The sequence below is a fragment of the Hippocampus comes genome, unplaced genomic scaffold (genome assembly GCF_001891065.2).
Source record: "Hippocampus comes isolate QL1 unplaced genomic scaffold, H_comes_QL1_v1.1 scaffold384, whole genome shotgun sequence".
NCBI lineage: Eukaryota > Metazoa > Chordata > Actinopteri > Syngnathiformes > Syngnathidae > Hippocampus > Hippocampus comes.
Genome location: NW_017805700.1, coordinates 581,452 through 593,969, shown reverse-complemented (window position 1 = coordinate 593,969; position 12,518 = coordinate 581,452). Strand labels below are relative to the sequence as shown.

Here is a 12,518-nt window from a genome sequence, read left to right as displayed (position 1 = left end):
TGGAACCCTCCATGCATGGTTAGGAGCTTTCGGGTCTTAACGTCTGTGGTCTGAATCTCTTCCTTTGGCCACCTTATTATTCCTGCAGGGTATCTGATCACTGGCAGGGCATAGCTGTTTATTGCCCGGGTCTTATTCTTGCCATTGAGCTGGCTTCTTAGGACTTGCCTCACTCGCTGGAGGTATTTGGCCGTAGCCGCTTTCCTTGTTGTCACTTTGAGGTTGCCATTGGCTTGCTGTATACCGAGGTACTTGTAGCTGTCCTCAATGTCTGCTATTGTTCCTTCAGGGAGTGAGATCCCTTCAGTGCGGACTACCTTTCCTCTCTTAGTCACCATCCGACTACATTTCTCAAGCCCGAATGACATCCCGATGTCGCTGCTGTAGATCCTGGTTGTGTGGATCAGGGAGTCTATGTCCCTTTCGCTCTTAGCATACAGCTTTATGTCATCCATGTAGAGGAGGTGACTGATTGTAGCTCCATTTCTGAGGCGGTATCCAGAGCATGTCTTGGTGATTACTTGTCTTAGGGGGTTCACTCCGATGCAGAACAGCAGTGGGGAGAGTGCATCACCTTGGTATATGCCACATTTGATGGACACTTGGGTAAGTGGCTTGCCATTGGCTTCAAGTGTGGTTTTCCACATCCTCATCGAGTTTGCAACGAAGGCTCTTAGGGTCCTGTTCACCTTATACAACTCCAAGCATTCAGTGATCCATGTATGTGGCATTGAGTCTTAGGCTTTCTTGTAATCAATCCAGGCTGTGCACAGGTTGGTATGTCGGGACCTGCAGTCTTGGGCGACTGTTCTGTCAACCACGAGCTGATGTTTGGCTCCTCTGTTATCTCTACCAATGCCTTTCTGTGCTTCGCTCATATATCGCATATATATATATATATACACACACAAATGTATACATTAACTACCATTCTACCACAGTCTAGTCTCCCCTACCCCATACATAATTAATCTGTAAATGTGTAGTACCTTGCTGTATGCATGTATAGTGCCTAAAAAGTCTGACTCACATGTGCTGATCTTTTTGCTGACTTTCTGTGCAAGTGTGCTGCTCTGGGCCAGCTGGTCCCTGAAGCTCTGTCCCATGTAATAGTCAACGTCGTTGGCTCTCAACAGTTCTTCAAAGGCCTTGGTGGTCTCCCCCAGGTGTTGGCTGAGAATGTGACACACACCACGACCTTCACGTAGGTGCTGGCGGAGGACAGACAGCTCTCTTGCTTGAGTCTGGATTAAAGTGTGAAATTTGCTGGGGAAAGAGAGACATGTAAGTGTCACATTTAACTAAAAATGTACAATCACAGTTTAAATATTTTGTTTATCTATGTGTTTTGGCAGAATTACCCAAAGACTCTTCGATCCATTCGTCAAAGTCATTATTTTTCATTGATTAGCCATTGGAAGCACGTTTTTAATGGACTTTGCCACTTACTGTAGGACTTGAGCGGAACAATATCAACTACCAGAATTGGACATGCTTTTGTCATGTTGTAAAACAATGAAACAAGTTTGGAAGTGTCATGACAGTGGAGGGGTTTGTGTGTCCCAGTGATACAAGAAGCTAAATTGTCTTGGGCTGAATACCTCTGGAAGGGTCTCCCAGAGCTAACAGTTCCTGGCTGGGGGACCAGATCAAACACGGTTCAAAAACCCCTTTTGATTAACACAAATTCTGGACCTTGTTTTCCCATTCCCGGATATGGGTCCCTCTTCCTATGGGCTTAGCACCTGTGTGCAAACATCATAGTCCATGGAGATTCCTGTCTAACCTCGTCTGTCAACCTGTCTATGACCACAGTGCACAAGAAGTGGCTCAGAGCTAACCCCTAATGAAGTCCCACCTCCACCTTGAATTCCTCTGTCATACCTACACAGCACACCTCACCACTGTCTTACAGTCATCGTACATGTCCCGCTCTCAAATACTTCTCTGTCAAGAAAAAAAAAAAACTCATAGCTTGGTTTCCACTTGAGTTTCTACATCATATTGTTGAAAATAGATTGGCCAATAGTTGTATTATATGTAATGTCATGTGGTCACATGGGCTACATGGCCAATAGAGTTCATTAACATTGTATTTAATATGCTTTGGTTGAAGCAGGTGGCGGCAGCTAGAGTGATGAGCTGCATGCGACGTTTTTTTTGGACTGTGAGCAGCTCACCTGATTCCATTAAGTCTAACGAGCATTCATTTGTCAGCTGCTTGACAAACAGTATGCGCTTCGCTAACATGTACCATATAAATACTGTAACATGATATGAAAGTGTCCTTGAAGGAATTTGATTGCATTAAAGTGTTCATATTAATGTCCACATTATTTAGGTCAGAGGAATTGTCACACCGCCCCTGTCTGGAAGGCCAAGCCTCATCAATTTATGTGAGTATTGGGTTTTCTCATTTGGCCATGTAGGTCTACAGGAAATGTTAATTGTTTTGCATTCATATTATGTCTGTTTTGCCGCCTTGCGACCTTGAAGATGGCTCAAAGACTCTGCAAAACCACTCAACATTTGAACAGCCATCAACTGATTAAATGTTTGTCCATGATGAAACATTGAGGTGCACCAGCCTGTTGTCAAAATGAAGGCAACATTCATGCACACAGATGCTACACCATTCAGACCAGGTAAAAGAAACTTGTTACAGTAAATATGTAATGTTTAGTGTTGCCACTCGCTAATGGGTGAAAAACCGTGGAACTGAATGCCAGAATGGAATGCTTGTATGTATGGCAGAGGCGATTGCTCTAAGACTGCAAGGGAAGCTCGGCTTCCCCTAAAATGTCAAAAAATAAGTGATCAAATATATGTGTGTACATACAATTGTGTGTACATGTCATTGTCCCGCCCATCAGACGCTCAGCGTCTCTGGGAGTCTATGGACAGTGGCCGTTTATGGGCTCGCCCGGACGCTGAGCTTTTCTGCATGATGATTGGATGATCTGTCTGAGGCAGAATCTTTTTTTGATTGACAGCAAAATGAGCCCGTCACCGATCTTTTGGTGTCGGCATCCTTGGGAGCATTTTTCAATTCTCATTCTGTTCTGAGTTGAACTGGAGACTTCTTCTAATCATTTTAGAGACACTCTCTTTGTTGAAAATGACTAGCGACACAATCTTTTATTTCTGGTGGGTTTTATTGTACACAGATCATTTTCTTGAAAAGGAACGGAGAGTAGAATTCACGTATAAATAAACGAACACATTTTATGATGTAGGCCGAAATTGAGCTTCCCCTCCTTGATAGACCAGCATCCGCCACTGATGTATGGGTACTGAAAATGAATACTTGAGGGTAAATTGGTAACATCTTCATGACAGTAAGACATTTCTTTTGACCACAAATGTTATCACTATAGGTTTTGATGCTTACCTGAATGGAGGAGGATTTGTTTACTGCGTATTATCGGCAGGATGAGACGTTCCCACGCGAAAGTGATAAAAGAACATACAGTGTGCCCTACTGCCGTTTTATACGAGTTGTCTGAAATGGATTTGATCAAACAAAAGTGGTTTGAATTTAAATGTTCTGTTTTATTAAATCTTGTGAGGCATGGGTACATTTGCCCACATTGTATAGTGTTGGTATGAACACTCATTAGTGTTCATCTAAAAATATAGTGTCATTATTACTGCATTGTAAACACTATAGTTTCTTGCTTTAACATGCTAATGGGTGTTGAACATTTAACACTTTGGTCAATGTTACTTTTACTTTAACACCAGGTGGTGTGGATGCGTAGAGACAGTTTTCAGTTAAAATTAACACCTTATGGTGTTGAATTAACAACAGCAGATTTGCTGTGTGAAAATGTAAGATCACGTTTGATTTTGTTTTCTGTGACCCAAAAGCCTTAACAGATGTCACTACTAACGCCGCTAAACATGGCGTTTCAATTATGAAGGTAATCCAAATAAAACTGAACAATGTCTGTATGGCAACGGTGGTTGGAAGTGGATGAATGTTTTTTGGGGTTTTTTTTGGATACAATTTATAATTTTACAGAATGCTTTTGCTTACCTTGGCCAGGTTAAAGAATTTCCATCCTCATCTGCAAACTTCTTTCCTCTTTTCTTTATCTGGTCATCGATTGTGTCTAAGTGTGACATCAGCTCTTTGAGGCTCTTGTTTGGGTGATGGAGTGAGACTATGGGACCACCATCAGATGACTGCCAACCTTCATCGTCGTCTCCCATACTGACGGAGGGAGAAGCATGGGAAGACCAGCTATCCTTCTGAGGCATTTGTGGTCGATTTTCATCAGAGGTGGAGACAGAATGTAGGCAACTCTGAAGACTGTGGATAACACTTCGAGAATGTGAAAGTTGGGCACGAAGATCCTCAATCAGGCGCTGGAGAGATGAGACCTTGTCTTTGTAGCAAGAACTGTGGGTCGTGGTTTTATTGAAGGTAGTGTTGTTTCTGCATGCAGGCCACCACTGAGAAGGGCAGTCCAAAGATGTGCACATTTCCAGGTCATCAAATTCTGTCACAGAAAATAAAGAAAGTCATGTTCTGAATAACTCTCCCAGTTTTCTTGTGTTACGTTTTTAATCTCAATAAAAATCTGGCAATTGTATATATACACTGTTTGTAAATTGTACTTTGTATATAAATTTATGGTAATCAAATGCATAGTATGGCTCAAATTTGCCCAAATAAAGCATTGTTTTTCTTCTGTTTGTATCTTTGCATACTCTGTAACTTTGAGCATGTAAAAATTGAGCAGTCCTGTGACTGAGTGTACTTATAACTTTACTATCTATCTATCGTTCGATCAATCTACCTATCTCAACACACACACACGTGTTTGTGTGTGTGTCTATGTGTGTGTGTGTGTGTGTGTGTGTGGGGGGGGTTGGTTACTTTATTTGGCTGCGTCTGCTTATTCATTCGCATGCGTGTGACATACTATGTACGTTTTCGATGCCGATGCGAAGCGGCCAAAAGTTAATTTCAACACCAACGAAACGGACACAGGACAAACATTGCATTGGAGCACTTCAAACGCACCACTGGTCACCCAACCGCGCACACTATTAGAACATGACAGCGGAGCGCAGGGAGGCGTGGGTGGACTTATTTATTAAATACAACGCCCCACTCTCAAGCTCGACTGCTGTGGAGAGGGTTTTTACAACAGCCGGTGACATCCTGCGGCCAAAAAGGACCACCCTGGCCATTGCCAACTTTGATAAGGTAGTCTTCCTCAAGAGGAACATGTCGCTATTGGCATACCCCACCTACAAACGGCAGTTTGAGGAGGAGAAGCAGCTCGGGGCCAAACTAGGCAAGAGGAAGGTTGGTGAAATGTCAGGATGAAAGCACTTTAAAAGGACGAGGACGGACAGAGTCCGAGGACAATTATTTTATGAAATAGTCTGGAGGAACGATGAAGGAAGCGTGCCCAGGTTGCGGACGCAGGACGAGGGTAAAGTGTCCTTCATCAGCAAGCTCTGCAGGAAGCTGGATAACGGTCCTGATCAATTGAATCAAGTGTGTTGGAGTAGGAAAATAAAACATAAAACATCCGGAACAGAATGGGCCATCCCTGTTGTAGAATCAGGTGTGTGGCAAGACAGACTGTCCCAGAGGCTGGCATTATTCGCTCTAGCTTCCGCTAGCTTCACCAAGGAAGTGAAGAGTGAGTTATCACAGAGTTGGACTTGAGTTGATTGTACTTCTCACTGGCTGACGCAATTATATCTTCTCCAAAATGGCAGGGGCGCCTTATAATGAACGTGACAGACTGATGTTGTGCTGACACGCCACTTATATAGAGGAAAGGCGCATGTTACTGAGGACAGCATGCAGACCTTAAAGGAGGAAGGGTGCACATGAAAGAGGATGCTAAAGGCACGCCCCCATTAGTTATATGCATTTTACAAAACAATATCAGTTTGGCTAAGGACCCCTGAAAATGGCACCTACGAAGAGACATGCTTAAACGAAGCACAGTTTAAACTGCAAGCTATCAGTTATGCTGAGGAACATGGAAATCGAGCAACTGCAACAGAATATAAGATCGACGAATGCATAGTTTGCAAGTCAAGGAAGCAGGAAAAGAAGCTTCTCAAAGGCAAGAAGACGAAGCTGAGTTTCCGCAGAAACAACGCGAGGTGGCCCGAGTTGGAAGACCAATGTCCTGTCCAGGGAAACCAAGACAACGAAAGTATTTTAAAAAATGATGAGGTTTATTTGAGAAACAAAAAAAAAAAAACAGAGAAACACCGTTCACAGATCTGCCAAGGGAGCCCTCTCCCCCCGTGTCTTGCGCAGTCATTTTATCTAGTTTTCTTCTATTTGGGAGGGGTGAAGGTCAGCATTTTGAGCAGCTGCACAGAATGCAGTCGAGTGCATGAGCAGGCAACTTTGCTTATCTGCAAAATAACTGGTCAGCATTCAATAGTACGAACAGTTACTTCCAGTTAGTGCTGTTATATGTCAAATTCCCATTACACCAACTCGAGCCAAGGATTAATGATCAAACAACATCTGGGTTAAGCGTCTCTGCAGTCATTATTCAACTGAGGGCAATAATGCTTGCAGAAGAAGATTAAGCATTTTCAACGTGGTCCATCTTGGTGCTTTCGTTTTGTGAAACTGTGCCATCTATCCATCCAGGCACCTGGTCCATGTTTATAATGTGGTTGTGATGGATGTATTTGTTGACAATCTTTTTACTGCAGTAGGAGCAGAAGATGACGATCTTTTCTCTGCATGTAATCAGCTGGATGTTGCTGCGGCACAGTCATCCTTGTCTGGATGGATAGATGGCGGCCTTTCATAAAACGAAAGCACCAAACAACATAGATTAGTTGATCTTGAATTCTCTTGCAGCTTCTCGATTCCCATGGTCCTCCACGCAACTGATCGCTTGCATTTAACTATTCTTCATAAGAGTGTCTATTCGTCTGGGCGATTTACGGGATGTTGTTTTTCATAATTCATGTACTGGCACTATTTATACCTACTAGGGGCGTGCATTTAGCCTCCACTTTCATGCCCACCCTTCTCAATTTAACATCCACATGCTGTCCTCAGTTACGTCCACAATCCCTTGAGGTTCCTTGGGACCCATGCTGCACCACTGACGACAATATAGGAAAGGGCAATACCTGATCAGAAAAATCTATTTTCATTTTAATACTGCCCCATTTCAGATCTTTAATATGCTACCTTGCTTTATGTCATAAATACAGCAGCCTGATTGCATGTAAACAAATACCTTGAATTACTGATGTTGTGTATAAAAGAGGTCTTGAATGGTACCTGGACTGCTAGTATCTTCCCTTTCCGCTTCATTCTCACTCCGTCCACATGTCTCATAGCCCATGTCCTGTAGGTCTACCTGGATTTGCTTATTGTCCTGCTGCACAGTGGTTTCTGCTGCAGCGATGCAAAGGAAGAACAAACAGTTGGTATTCAGGGCAGTTTTAAATTGTATCAACAGAATATGTCCGGGTTCAAACAATTGTTAAGCACTTCTTAAATTACATTCCAAGATACATTTTAAAGCATTTTACACAATAGTACAGCTTTGGTTTATCATGTACCTGAATTCATCTCAGTAGCAGAGACAATAGCAAATTCAAGATTATTTGTGCACAGTAAATCAAAGAAAAGTACAGGTACCTCAACTATTACTAACTCAACTACACTATTATTAAGGAAATACCAAATCCATTCATGCATCCATTTTCTTCCACTTATACGAGGTCGGGTCACGGGGGCCCCGGTGCAGCGTCTGCTGTGATGCAGACTTTGTATCGGTCTGGCGTGGTAAAGAAGGAGCTGAGCCAAAGGGCGAAGCTCATAATTTACCGGTCAATCTACGTTCCAACCCTCATCCATGGTCACGAGCTAAGGGTCGTGACCGAAAGAACGAGATCCCGGATACAAGCAGCCGAAATGAGTTTTCTCCGCAGGGTGTCCGGGCTCTCCCTTAGAGATAAGGTGAGAAGCTCGGTCATCTGGGAGGGGCTCAGAGTCGAGCCGCTTCTCCTCCACGTCGAAAGGAGCCAGATGAGGTGGCTCGGGCATCTGATTAGGATGCCTCCTGAAAGCCTCCCTGGTGAGGTGTTCCAGGCATGTCCCACCGGGAGGAGACCCCGGGGATGACCCAGGACACGCTGGAGAGACTATGTCACCCAGCTGGCCTGGGAACGCCTCAGCATCTCCTGGGGAGACCTGGAAGAAGTGGCTAGGGAGAGGGAAGTCTGGGCTTCCCTGCTAAAGCTGCTGCCCCCGCGACCCGACCCTGGATAAGTGGTAGAAGATGGATGGATGGATGGATGGATGGAAGGGTCATGGGAGCAGCAGCTTAAGCAAGGAACCCCAGACTTCCCTCTCCACACCCACATTGTCCAGCACCTCCTGGGGGATCCCAAGGTGTTCCCAAGCCTGCTGGAGGTCATAGTCACAACAGTGAGTTCTGGTTCATCCTCAGGGCCTCCTCCAAGTGGGAGATTCTCTGAACACCTTACCAGCGAGGCGTCCAGGTGTTGTCCTGACAATATGCCCAAGCCACCTCATCTGGCTCCCTTCAATGGTGAGGAGCAGTTGTTCGACTCTAAGCCCATCCTGGACGACCAAGTTTCTCACCTTATCTCAGCAAAACGATGGAGTCCCCAGAAAGACCACTCTCCAAGCATTCCTTTCAAGGACTCAAAAAGGGTAGGTACTCTGAACCGCTGTCTTTTGCAAAAGCATAAACAACAGACAAGACCCGTACCCTGCTCCAAAGGTGGAGGGAGAGGCTACCTTCTCCTCCACCGGAGTGAACCCCAATGTACAGGCGCTAGGGTGGGAGGGAGCCAATTTCTGTAGCTCGGTATTTGATCGCCTTTGGCTGCCGCCCAGTTCACGATCCCCCCAACCCCTTTGCCCCCTCCCATAGGTGGTGAGCACATGGGAAGGCGGAGCCCCGTTGTCCTTTCAGGCTGAGCTCAGATGGGCCCCATGGGTGCAGGCCCGCCGGCCACCAGACGCTCTCCTTCAAGCCTCACCACCGGGCCTGGCTCCAGAGGGAGGCCCCAGTAACCCGCATCCAAACAAGGGAAAACTGGATCTACTTTTCTTATTCATCTTGATCTGGTCCCTCACCTTGGACCTGTTTGCCATGGGTGACCCTGCCAGGGGTATAAAGTCCCAGGCAACTTAGCTCCTAGGATCAGTGGGACAGACATACCCTTCCACCATAAGGTGGCAGTTCATGAAGGGGACTATTATTATTCAAGAATTCTAAAGAAATTGTTAGAAACCATGGTATCGGAGTATGTTGATTACTGGTGTATGTAAAACTCACTGAGCATCTCTCTGTGTTCTTTCAGTTTCTCAGGCTGAGCTTTCACTCTAGTGTCAGACACTGTCAGTTTCTCATTCAGCTCTTTGCACTGTGCCCGCAGACAAACAGTTTTATCAACAATCACTGAGGACACAGATGTAGACTGTTGTTGATTGCCTGACAAATCTCGATCTCCATCCTGTTCGAAAACAAACACAGAACAAGCACAATTAAGCAAGATGGCCCCTTGTCAATTGCATTTTCTTTAAAATGGCCTCTTATTCACTGTGGTGACACTATTGCACATTTTTTAAGCGAATGGAAACTAGTGTGTAACTTTTTGGACATTTGAAATTACACATTCCTCAAGCAAAGAGCACACCAGAAGAGGGGTTCGCGCTGCTGCTCAATGGTTCCAGACTGCCCCTAAATGGTGGCATTTTGCTGCTAAAATTTGGATGTTTTTCATCTACTTGTAAATTTGCAGATTATTACTATTATCACTCCTGACGGCATGGTGGTCAACTGGTTATCACATCGTCCTCACAGTGCAGAGGTCTGGGGTTCGACTCCGCCCCCAACCTTCCTGTGTGGAGTTGGCATGTTTTCTCCGTGCCTGCGTGGGTTTTCTCCGGGTACTCTGGTTTCCTCCCACAGTCCAAAAACATGCTTTGTAGGTTAATTGATCACTCTAGATTGCCCTTTGGTGTGATTAATTGTTGGTGTTAAAGGTTGTTTATCTCTGTCTGCCCTGCGAGTGACTGGCAACCAGTTCAGGGTGTACCCCGACTTCTGCCCGAAGACAGCTAGGATAGGCTCCAGCGCGCCCCCCAACCCTTGTGAGGGTAAGTGTTTCAGATAATGGATGCATGTATGATTACTTATATTATTATTGTTATTAAATATATTTTTGTTGCTGACTTCTGATCCACACTTCAGTCCATTTATCAGAAAATAGTGAAAATGAATGGAAATGTAGGTTGATTTACCATTTACCCCCACAAATTACTGTACTTTTGCCCCTAAAATTTCAAACTAGAGCCCTGTGCTGCACTCTACTAGGTTTAAAACTTAGTCGACTTGTCCTATCTTGTGTGATGTGTTTGCATTCGTTTTAAAAGTTTCACAATCCCAAGCTACACAACTGACAAGTTGGGTTTTTTTCCTCAGTGTGTACTGCAATGATTTGTTAATTTATCCATCTATTATCCAATCCGCGAGCGGCCCGGTAGTCGAGTGGTTAGCACGTCGACTTCACAGTGCAGGGGTAACCGGGTTCAATTCCAGCTCTGGCCTTCCTGTGTGGAGTTTGCATGTTCTTTCTGTGCTTGCGTGGGTTTTCTCCGGGTCCTCTTGTTTCCTCACACATTCCAAAAACATGCATGGGAGGCTGATTGAACACTCCAAACTGTCCCTAGGTGTGAGTGTGAGCGTGAATGGTTGTTTGTTTTGTGTGCCCTGCAATTGGCTAGCAACCGGTTCAGGGTGTCCCCCGCCTACTGCCCGGAGACAGCTGAGATAGGCTCCAGCACCCCCCGCGACCCTAGTGAGGATAAAGCGGTTCGGAAAATGAATGAATGAATGAATGAATATCCAAACCGCTTATCCTCATGAGTGTTGCGGGCATGCTGGAGCTATCCCAGCTGTCTTTGGGCAGGAGGCGGAGTTCACCTTGAACTGGTTGCCAGCCAATCGCAGCATTTATTGATTGATTGATTGATTGTAATGTGATCGCAACACAACATGTTTTGCTCACAAAAGCCAAACAATGGGCCCACACATATAACACACACTCTGGATACTGACACGGTTATAGTCGCATACCTTTGATGAGTTGGTGACTTGATAAAGGCCATCAGACCTATTGACTTCTGTCATCTTTTCTTCATCATCGGTTTGGAATTTAATGGTTGAATGTTTACCCTCATACAGAGAGTGTTGTTCATCCCAAGCGTCCCAAAACTCAAAGCCGTCCTCTCCTTCTTCCATGGTGACATCTATCTCCTCTTCGTCCTTGTCATCCAACAGTCTCCCCTCATCATTCTGTCTACTGTCATGCTGCCACATCTCAGTTGGTGGATGGTTTAAATCTTTATTTTCAACATAAAGGGTCACCAAGGCTTTCCTTGAAAACAGATAGATACAGTAAACACAATAATTAGCCTCAAGTCTCCCCAAAACACTAAATTCACCAAAAACACCTTTTTATGTAATGTTTAGTTTCAAAATACAGAATATAGAAACAATAATCAGGCTTCCCAATGCATGCTTTATATAGATACAGTAAGTGTCAGTGAAGTTTTTTATACCTGATCTGTGACAGTGAAGAGAAGCCCATCTTGTTCAAATGATCCTTTAACTCTCCCAGCTCTTTTTCCATCACTCGTTTCTGCTCCACCAGTTGTTTGACCTCTGTCAGGCTTTGTGTGGCACTCCAGTTGTTGTGGAGTGCAACTTTGAGTCGACCCTGAGAAGCCTGACCACAAAGATTCTAATTTATCTCGACAGATTCATATCATTGTTATCACTCAAATTGGAAGAATGATTACTCAGATGAAAAAAGAAACAGGTTTTCACAAGTATATTTTGACTGTCTAAGAAATTGAATGAATATTTCAAATGTGTTTCACAGAATCAAGAGTGTATTTGTGGATACCTTGGTGTTGACCAGCGGCTGAAACATTAGTTTAGACTTCTCTTTATGAAGACTCCCACAGCCCTTAGTATTTGGATCCTCATCAGCATCACCTTTACCCTTTGAACTGAGTTGTACTGGAAGCAGAAAGTTTACAAGCATGATGGCTCAAAAAAATAAATAAATCAGAAAACAATAGATGAAATGAAACCCTGATGCTCCTCCAAGCTGACTTATGTTGACAGCCTGTCTCATTATCATTCAGCCCATATTCTAGTTCAGTTGATATAGTTCATATCATTGATTATATGACTGTTTTATGTTCATTTGCACTGTATTTGCTGTACACATAGTATCACTAGATTATTGCACTGTAATGAAGTAGATGGAAATGGAAACATTTTGTTGTTGCACAATGCCATTGTTTTCAGGGATCTTGTGTGATAAAATGACACTTTGCTATAAAAATAGTATAAAACTCTTTTACATTTCCTAAACAACATAATCCATTAACCAAGACAGAAATATCTAATATTCGTTCAAAAATACGTCATTAACCCACTTTTAAATAGCCGGGG

At 44.0% G+C, this 12,518-nt stretch overlaps 1 protein-coding gene across 2 annotated transcripts in view; it reads right to left on the bottom strand.

The window, feature by feature from the left end:
• Positions 1-12,518, bottom strand: part of pde4dip (phosphodiesterase 4D interacting protein) — a 151,206-nt gene that overhangs the window by 45,591 nt on the left and 93,097 nt on the right. For both annotated transcript variants that reach the window (XM_019882631.1, XM_019882630.1), the window contains 7 exons: positions 11,962-12,077; positions 11,615-11,781; positions 11,130-11,430; positions 9,327-9,504; positions 7,292-7,408; positions 4,040-4,505; positions 1,031-1,266 (listed from right to left, as the gene is read on the bottom strand). In XM_019882631.1, coding sequence (XP_019738190.1) covers positions 1,031-1,266; positions 4,040-4,505; positions 7,292-7,408; positions 9,327-9,504; positions 11,130-11,430; positions 11,615-11,781; positions 11,962-12,077 — 1,581 coding nt within the window. The remainder of the gene's footprint in view (positions 1-1,030; positions 1,267-4,039; positions 4,506-7,291; positions 7,409-9,326; positions 9,505-11,129; positions 11,431-11,614; positions 11,782-11,961; positions 12,078-12,518) is intronic.